Source organism: Phasianus colchicus, chromosome 16 (genome assembly GCF_987193195.1).
Source record: "Phasianus colchicus chromosome 16, bPhaCol1.hap1.1, whole genome shotgun sequence".
NCBI classification, from domain to species: Eukaryota; Metazoa; Chordata; class Aves; order Galliformes; family Phasianidae; genus Phasianus; species Phasianus colchicus.
The window spans coordinates 11700753-11709885 of NC_143451.1; the positions used below are offsets into that span (position 1 = coordinate 11700753).

A 9133-nucleotide genomic window follows, 5' to 3' on the forward strand; every position below is an offset into this window, starting at 1 on the left:
ACGCACGGGACTGTAAGCGCGAAACGAAGCCGGGCTGCGGCTCCCCGAGGTCTCTGCTCCGCGTCCCGGACCCTCCGCTCCCCGTCTGGGGCGGGCGGATCGCCGAGACCCGCACCCACAGCCGCACCGCCCGCGGGACGGAACCGCGCCGTGTGCGGGGCGGGGCGGGGCGGCACTGACTCAGCCCCGGGCCGTGACGCGCCGAGGGGCGGGCGCTGCATCCTCCATATAACGCGGAGACCGCGGGCGTGCAGAGCTCAGAGCGGCCTTCCAGCCTGGGAGAGAGAGGGGCCGAGCAGCCGGGCACACCTCGCCTTCCTCCTCCTCATCCTCTCGGCGCAAGCTGCACTTCGGCCGGCTTCAATGAAACTGGCAGCGATGATCAAGAAGATGTGTCCCAGCGAGGCTGAGCTGAGCATCCCCGCCAAGAACTGCTACCGAATGGTCATCCTGGGCTCCTCCAAGGTGGGCAAGACAGCCATCGTCTCGCGCTTCCTCACCGGGCGCTTTGAGGAGCAGTACACTCCCACCATCGAGGACTTCCACCGCAAGTTCTACAGCATCCGCGGTGAGGTCTACCAGCTCGACATCCTGGACACTTCGGGCAACCACCCCTTCCCCGCCATGCGGCGCCTGTCCATCCTCACAGGTACGTGGATGGGAGCTCCAGGAGGAAATTTGGGTTCTCCTGCTGGAGTTCAAGTTTTCTTGGTCACTTCAGAGATGGTTTTCTGCCCGTCTCTGGGTGGGATTTTGTGCGTGTGTTGGGTGTGTGACTTTGTTGCCTGGTTCTCCCCTCCCTGTGTATCCATGGGTCGGTGTGTGTGTCCTCATCTCACATCCCTGCTTTGTCCCCAGGTGATGTTTTCATCCTCGTGTTCAGCCTGGACAACCGGGACTCCTTCGAGGAGGTGCAGCGCCTGAAACAGCAGATCCTGGAGACCAAGTCGTGCCTGAAGAACAAAACCAAGGAGAACATCGAGGTGCCCCTGGTCATCTGCGGTAACAAAGGCGACCGGGACTTTTACCGGGAGGTGCAGCCCCGAGAGATCGAGCAGTTGGTGGGCACAGACCCCAAGAAATGTGCCTACTTCGAGATCTCGGCCAAAAAGAACAGCAGCCTGGATCAGATGTTCCAGGCGCTCTTCGCCATGGCCAAACTGCCCAGCGAGATGAGCCCCGACCTGCACCGCAAGGTCTCGGTGCAGTACTGCGACATCCTGCACAAGAAGGCTCTGAAAGGCAAAAAGCTGCTCAAAGAGGGCGGCCGGGGCAGCACGGAGGAGGCGTACGGCGTCGTGGCTCCCTTCGCCCGCCGGCCCAGCGTCCACAGCGACCTCATGTACATCCGTGAGAAAGCCATCGGCGGAGGGCACGGCAAGGAGAAGGACCGCTGTGTGATCAGCTAGGAGCCCCAGTGTGAAGGAGGGAAGAAGGGAGGAAGGAAGGAAGGAAGGAAGGGAAGGGGGAAGGATGCTCGTTTCCAACGGGACTTTGGGCAGGCAGGAGGGTGGGCACGCACCCAGCTGGGCACAGACTTGCCTCTTCTCCAGCCTCCCTCCTCCCATCGGTTTCCCCCCCTCCGGGGCACACATTGGGAGAGGGGGAGGACTTGGAGGCAGGAGGGAATCGGGGAGATGATAATGGCAAAGTGCAGATGGTGAGCTGCAGGGATGAGCACTCCCAAACTGCCCAGCCTTGGGCCAGGGCATTGCTGTCAGGAGGGCAGAGACCTGTGAGAATCCACAGGGGGCTTATGGGTTTCTTTTTGTTTCCTTCTGTTTGTTTTTACTTGAGAAGCTGTGCACGGACTCTGGCTCTGTGTCGTGTGTTTGTCTGTGTTCGCCAAACACGTGCAGAAGACACTTCTAAGCTGTTGCAAAGACTTTGCAGAGTTACAGCCCCAATGGACCAAAAACTGACTCTTGTTTACATTTGTCTTGTCTGATTTGCAAGATTTGGGGGGCGGGGGGAGTGGGAAGGGTTTTTTAAATGAGAAAACAATAGGCACTTTATGTAGGTATTGGTTGTCATTGACATGAACAAAAACCTTCAAGTGTTTCTACTGTGGCTGAAACTTGATGTTTTATTTTTTCTACAAAATAATAAAAATCTTTTTCAAATGACACTTTGTGGCTTTTTGCCTTTGCTTCTTCCCTGCAGCAAAACCAATTCCTCTCAAACCCAGGCCAGATCCCAGCTGTAAGGCTGGATCAGTACTCAACTCAGTGCCTTTATTACCCCACTTTCTCTGACTCCCAGTGCAAAGGTTTCTGTCTCGGAAAGTGGCCACAGAGGGCAGCGGGGCCATGCATGCTGTTACTCAAGCAGGCTGCTGAGCCAAAGCTCTTTCCTCACTCTGCTGGGCAGCACTGATCTGCACTGCTGTCAGTCCCACAATACGCCAGGCATTGCCATGTCGTTCACAGCAGAAACCAAGTGAAATGACATCATTTAATGACAAAGAGCTCATTGTGCTTCATGCCTTCCCCCGATTAAATAAACACTCTTTAATGATGTCAACAGAGAGTGATTCATTTGCGCCCCGTCCAGGATATTGTTTTTATTTTGCAACATGAGTAAAGGAAATACTTTGCTCGAAAGGTCACCTTTGCATTTGATGGTTTTGATCTCTCAGTGCCAGTAATCACTGCTGGAAGTGAAAGGAAAAAGTGAAAGCTCTGCAAAGAGCAGCTCTCTCTGGCTCCAGATTCTCCAAAGCAGCCTGCTGGTTCTGATCACACTCAGCAGCTCCATTCCACCCTTAAGTTGCACAACAGACCTACATTTAATATGTATTAATGGGGAAAAGTTCTACTGAAGCCATAAGGTGTGGACGAGTGAGACTGCAAACAAAACCACTTCAGTTTGGTCTGAAACTTGGATTCGAGTTAACTTGTTGCTGTGCTAAGTGCCAGGCATTTCTTTGGAAACACTCTGCTCCTTCTAGCTCTTCACACGGCCTGGTTTGACAGGAATAGCAGCTGGCCAAAAGGAGAAACCTCTGTCGAGGCATGAAACACACAAATTTATTGAGCTGGAACAGGGAATGCCTGGCAGAAAGGTAATTTCGATAATAAAAAAGTGTACATTGTGCTCTGTTTATCTTGGTGTTCTGCTTTGCTCAGAGTTTACACGCGGGCACTTTCCCAAAGAAATCACTAGCAAAGCACTCAGTGGGGACAGAGTCATCTCTGAGCTACAGGTGAACTGAACCACCCCAGCTCCCAGAGAGCATAATTACCTGCCTCTTGATTTTGTTAAGCCAAATCCTACCCAAACAGACCCCATTCTCATTGTTTGAATGCTCCCTGCTCTCGGATGCAGGCTCTCAACCAGCGCTGTATTTCACCACTCCGTTTTTCACCTCTTCCACTCCTGAGCTGCTCCACCTTTCAGCGTTAACTCAGAGAACCGTGAGATCTGAGGGCTTGTCACATACCTGTTAGTGGGTGAGATGCTCACCAGGTTGTCATCTGACACCCAGCAGCTCCCAGCAGGAGGACAGAGGACAAGGAGTTCTGAGACCCATCTGAATGCAATACAACATTCGAGAGCTTTCCACGAGCGTCTGACGAACGTTCAATACTCAGTGTTTGTGTTTGTGTTTGTGGGAAGCCCCTGGAGCATTTCAGACACAGAACTGATCCATCCTGTTGAGCCTGACTTGTGTCACTTAGGGAATAACTAAAGCTGCTGTCACTTCTGCTTTTTGTTTTAATCCTGCTTTTCCTTTTTCTGTTGTAAGAGTAGGTGTGTTGCTCACCAAGTTGGTGTGGAAGCCCTACGCATCCAAAGCCCACTGAAATCTGCTCCCCTGGCAGGCTCTGCTTTGCTCTCCCATCACCAAAAAGCAATGCTAAGAGAGAGGAGCAGAGCCCAGGCTGTGCACCACCCCTGTGCTGCCATACCCAGCCCTGCTCAGCCCACATGCACTCAGTGAATACAAAGAGGGACAGTCTGAAGTTTCTAACCTTTACTTGGCTCATTTCAAGCACAACTACCAGTTGTTTAAAAACAGAGAGAAAAATACAAAAGTAACAGAAAGCAATCATTCCTCTTCCGACACACTGACTGCAAAGCACCCCAGAGACCCTTCCCAGCAAACAGGCTTTCCAGGCCCAACAGCTCGTGCTTCCCCTGCATGTTCCCTTTCAGTGTTTGTTTGTCATTTCAGAAGTGAAAAAGAAAAAATGCGGAAAAAACCTCCTTTTTTTCTGTTGAACTTAACCAGCAGGTACTTCGATCTTTTCTTTAGAGAAAACATAATGTGCTCTGCTTGCTTGAATAAAAAAAATATGACCAGCCCCAAGGGAAAAGAGCTGCACATACAAATGCATGCAGTCCTACAGCAGATCAAAGCAAAGGCACTGCTGTAACCATTGCATGTGAAGGACACACGAAGGGTTCTGGTTCAGTGTCACATGCCTGTGACCCACACAGCCACAACTTCACAGTAACGTGACAAAAAAAAAACAAAGTAAGCCTCTGCCAGCTTTTTCTCTCCTTTCCATCCAGGAGAAGAGGCATTCCAGACTGAGACTGCAGAGCTGTTCCCCTTCCTACTCCTTAGGGATTTCGAACATGCAAAGGCTCTTGTATTTCTGCAACAGTTCATTCTTGGTCCTGACCTGCTCCCGCAGGTTCTGCAGCTGCTGCTGCTGCTGCTCTGGGCTCACACTGATGCCAGGCATGGCACTGATCAGCTTCCTCATCTCCTGGAACTTGTTCTTGAGCTCGTTCAGCACCTGGTGAACATCCTGGCTATCCTTGTCCATGCTGCAGAGGGAGGAAAACAGAGACATGATTCACATCTCCTGTTGGACAGGCCTTCAGCCTGCTGGGGGACTGCGTAGTCAGGGCTTATGCTGGAATTCACTGGGAAACTTTTGCTCCTGGTATCTAATTCACACCTAATTCATCTATCACAACAAAACAACTAGAGACAGATACACAGAGCGGGCAGCCACTGGGACAAACTGGTTTCCTGGTCATTTTCAGCACACAATCCAGTAACCTTAATTGCAGTCCTACAGGTTAAGACCTGGTCTGCAGCTTTAAAACACTACCACAAACTCTCACTCTGTTTAAATTCCCGTACGGGGAAGGTAAGATTACACACACGTTGTGTGCAGGCACCTGGGAAAAAAGGCCTCAGCCCCGCCTGTGACCTGTTGCCAAAGCAATACAAAAAATCAATGCAGTCAAACAGCTTGACAGCAGAAAATAGAAATTGTTCCCCAAAGTATCAGAGGGTGTCCAATGGCAGAGAAAACGGCATTTCAGAGCTTCGGAACGACTCCCTGGGGATGTCTACCTAATAAAGAGAAGCGACAGCTTATTTTTTAAGAGCAGCACAATTGCTTCTGCAGCTCTGTGCTTCTCAAGGATCAGTGTTGTCTGAGGCAGCGTCTGCCCTCAAACCCTCATTAGTATCTGCTTCAGCTTTGTTAGCAACGGCGAGAAGTTTTACGATTCCAGGCAAAGGCGAGACTGCTTCCAAGGCAGCACTAATAACAAGAGTGGGATGCTGACGGCCTCTGAAAGCTGGAAGCCTGTTCAATAGCCAGACCCAAAAATAAAACTACTTGGCATGACCAGGGCAGAGAGGTGCATGATTATAACTTTGGGGAATCGTGACACGACTGAGAGCAAAACTTTTAACCAGATGGTCCCGTTCATTTCAACAGCCTGTTGGAACAAAATATTCATTACTCCTCTCTAAATAAAACTGCAGCTGGTACTATAATGTATCCCATTATGCAGGCATTTACGGTCAAGTTGACAGTGGAAAAATACAGGCACACACACGTTGCACATCTGGGAAGGATGGGTTGGCACTGCCTTTAATCCACACTAGCTGCATGTTGGCTTCAAAGGGCCGACCAGGTCTCTCCAGTGCTTGTTCTCTTCTCCACACACAGAGAATGGATGGTTGCCTGTTTGGTTGGTTGATTTGAAGGAACAATTATTTTCAGGTTTGTTGTTTTTGTTTTTCTGATGGGAGGTTTTCAAGTAATTGAAGCAACTCCTTCTGTCTGAGGGCACGGACAGGCAGGGGTGAGAGGAGGAGTGGGAAGAGTTCAGCCACCTGCAATTACACAGGTTTAAACACAATGTCCAGCCACAGCCTGTGTTGATGGACAGTGCTTGGGATCTCCCTTAAAGGACTGAGTTCTTCAGACCCCTCCCGAGCTGCCCACCAGCTCTCCTTCACTGGTGTCCCTCCATCGTGTCTCACCTGCAACTCCTGGCTACAGCAGCACAGCCCACCATAAGAACCACGCACCTCACAGGTAATGCCATTTGATTATACAACAGTGAAAAGTAACAGCAAGCCCTGCTTGGGAGAACTTTCCCGGGACTCAAACAACAGGAAAGAACACGTGTCCTTGAATGTAAGCAAACGTACGCGATACATCACTGCTCCTGAGCACAATCACCTTGGAGATGTGAAGTGTCTTCAGGGCTGAGTCAGTGTCAGAACAGCAGGGCCGGGCTCTGAGCCTGGCGGTGGCGTTAAAGGATAATACGTTTGCCATCTGTCAGGGACGTGAGGCAACACGTCCCACTGCTCCGTCTGACCCCTCTGCAGCACTGCTCAGTGCACCTACGTCTGCTCACACCGTCCAGGAAATGCTGTGTGCCAGCATGGGGGGGGGAGCGGGGTAGTGGGAGTGGGTGGCTCAGTGGGACAGGGTACAGGATATCCTGGGGACTGTCACTGCGGGTCGTCACGACTTGCTCGGTGACACACAGGAGTCTGGGAGGTCTCAGCCCATGGCTCCGGCTCACTCTGCCTCTGTACTCCTATGCAGATGGCAGCAGGCTCAGGCTCTCCTCAGTGGCCTGGATGGATCAGGCAGGGTTGAGCACACGGACAGCGGCAGCGCAGTGGGGAAATGGAGGGTGAGTTTGAGTTCTCACAGCTCTCCTGAATCTAGGCTGGTGTGTCTGTGTGGTATTTGTTCTCTCCTTGTGATGGCCCTTCAGCTGCAGGGTTATTAAAGTTGAACCTCTCTCAGCACAAGCAGAACCCCAGCAGGAAACAAACCAGCCTCAGCTCCCATAGAAGTGTGTAGGGAAAGGGCAGTCAGGCCCAAAACAAGGAATGGGAATTTGCGCTTCCTTTGCCCCCTGTCTCACAGTGCAGCGTGCCCAGGTCACGAGGCTGCTCACAGCAGGGCTGCGCCCCTACCGGGAACTCAAACATTTCCAACGGGGTTACCCTGGGCCAGAAACACTCTGGTTGTCAGGACCCTAGCACAAACACCTTTAACCCTACAGCATTGATTCTGAACTGGAAAGAGACTGACTCAACCTGCAGAAGAATTCCTGTTCCTCCCAGTGCCAGACAGCACCGCTGCCCTGGGACTGCCCGTCCTTTACTTATCAGCCAAACAGAGCAGCACTACGGGGCAATAACTCCGCGCAGCGCAGCGGATCTGCCAGGGCTCCGCCCCAGCTCGGTGACCCCAGCTCTGCCCGGGGGCGGCACGACTCAGAGCAGAGCCGCCACCCCTCCCAGAGACCCCGGCGGGGAGAAAAAAGGCCAGAGGGCCGCATCGCGGGAAGGCCGGCCCGGCGCTGCGCGGAGAGCCCGCGGCCGCCGTTACCATTTGATGATGTCGTGGACGAGCGGCAGGAAGGAGAACTCCTCCTGCGCGGGCGCCGGCGGTGCGGGCGGCGGCTTCTGCTCGGCGGGCGGCTCGGGCGGCGGCGGCTCCTCGGCGGCACGGACCGCGGGCACCACCGAGGCCATGGCGGCCCACGGACCGCGGCGCTGAGCAGTGACGGAGCGGGGCGGAGCTCCGCCGCTCTGCACCGCCTCGGCAGCGGCCTGGGCTGGGCCTCCGCTGCGGTCTGCGCCTGGGCCCGGGCCCGGGACTGGGCCTGAGCCTGAGCCTGAGCCTAGGCCCCAGCCTAGGCCCCAGCTTGGGCCGGTCCTGGTCCAGGGCCTGGGTTGTGGGGCTGCTCCAGGACGTGGCCTGGGGCTGGGGCTGGGGCTGGGGCTGAAGCATCAGGCCTGGGCCAAAGCAGGGCTTGGAGGCCTGCCCGGGGCCTGAGCTGCGCCTGAGCCCTGAGGGCAGCTGTGGGGGCTGAGCTCGGGGTCACGCTTCGGGCCTGAGGCTCAGAGATGGGACTGCGCTGCTGCTGAGGCCTTCATCAGCTGGGCACTGGTCTGTGCTCCCGAGGCGGTGCCCCTGCACGCCCCCACTGACCGCCCTGCGCTGTGCCCGTAGGGCGATAGGAACAAGGACGGCTCCCTGCCCGCTGTGTGACCCACGGCATCCCTGAGCTGTGTGCATCCCAGCTTCTCCTGGCAATCCTCATGCAAGGAATAGGAGAGGAGGGCCGCAAAGATGCTCTGAGGGCTGGAGAACCTGTCCCATGAGGGCAGGCTGAGGGAGTGCAGCCTGGAGAAGAGAAGGCTTGCTGGGCTTGGAACTGGAGAAATCTGGAGAAACGGAGACAGAAATCCAGTGCCAAGGCTGAGACCTTCATAAAGCTGCAAGGAGGGGGAGGGATGAGGTTCTTGAGTGCCTGGCTTATGAGTGAAAGAGGTGATAGACAACACCCTGCCTGGAAGCTGGGAGATGGGCAGTGCTGCCCCTTTGCACCAGCAGGCCTCCGAGTGTGCTTCAGCAAACTGCTGCTGCTGTGTTTAAACCGCTCTGTCAATACACACGATTGTAGCACTAATAATGCCAGCCACAATCATGACTTATCCTTCCTGGAACTGGATTAGAGAGCATAGATAATTTCATTTTTCATTTGAAATAAGCTCCCAGGTTCATCAGTTAGTTATAGCCCAGGGATGATGGGAAAGGTAATTTTCTTTTTTAAAACGATTTCTTTCAAAAAGCAAACTATTTATGTATCAAATGAGAATGCTGGTAACCGGTTGTGCGTATGTATTATTGACTGCTCGCTCTAAATATAGCAGATGCAATTGTTCACATTGTTCTACTGTCAAGAATAGTTCCCGGCTTGGTCACCAGTTCTGGAATGTGCAGGGGAGCCCAGGGGAGCCCAGGACCTGCTGAGCAGATCCCTGTGGGAAGGCTGGTGGGATTTATGGCCCTTGACTGAGCCAAGCAGGAGGTACAGGATGCTAATGCCTTTGTGTGGG

The 9133-nt window shown here is 53.6% G+C and overlaps 2 protein-coding genes across 2 annotated transcripts; one reads left to right on the plus strand and one right to left on the minus strand.

The window, feature by feature from the left end:
* Positions 1–246: 246 nt before the first annotated feature.
* On the plus strand, positions 247–2075 carry RASD1 (ras related dexamethasone induced 1). The gene is made up of 2 exons (XM_031606567.2): positions 247–649; positions 859–2075. Exons 1-2 carry the CDS (start codon positions 364–366, stop codon positions 1407–1409), a joined length of 837 nt encoding a protein of 278 aa, XP_031462427.1. The 5' UTR covers positions 247–363; the 3' UTR covers positions 1410–2075.
* Positions 2076–3961: 1886 nt separating this feature from the next.
* On the minus strand, positions 3962–7796 carry MED9 (mediator complex subunit 9). The gene is made up of 2 exons (XM_031606569.2): positions 7617–7796; positions 3962–4779 (listed from the first exon to the last, which is right to left on the minus strand). The coding sequence occupies exons 1-2, from the start codon at positions 7760–7762 to the stop codon at positions 4563–4565; spliced, it is 363 nt and encodes a 120-aa protein (XP_031462429.1). The 5' UTR covers positions 7763–7796; the 3' UTR covers positions 3962–4562.
* Positions 7797–9133: the final 1337 nt, after the last annotated feature.

Bases quoted from the DNA above. Each gene is read 5' to 3' on its own strand.
- MED9 (XM_031606569.2), bottom strand. From the start codon at position 7,762: ATGGCCTCGGTGGTGCCCGCGGTCCGTGCCGCCGAGGAGCCGCCGCCG. The intron at 4,780-7,616 runs GTAACGGCGGCC...CTCCCTCTGCAG, and splicing joins GTCCACGACATCATCAAATG to CATGGACAAGGATAGCCAGG.
- RASD1 (XM_031606567.2), top strand. From the start codon at position 364: ATGAAACTGGCAGCGATGATCAAGAAGATGTGTCCCAGCGAGGCTGAG. The intron at 650-858 runs GTACGTGGATGG...CTTTGTCCCCAG, and splicing joins GCGCCTGTCCATCCTCACAG to GTGATGTTTTCATCCTCGTG.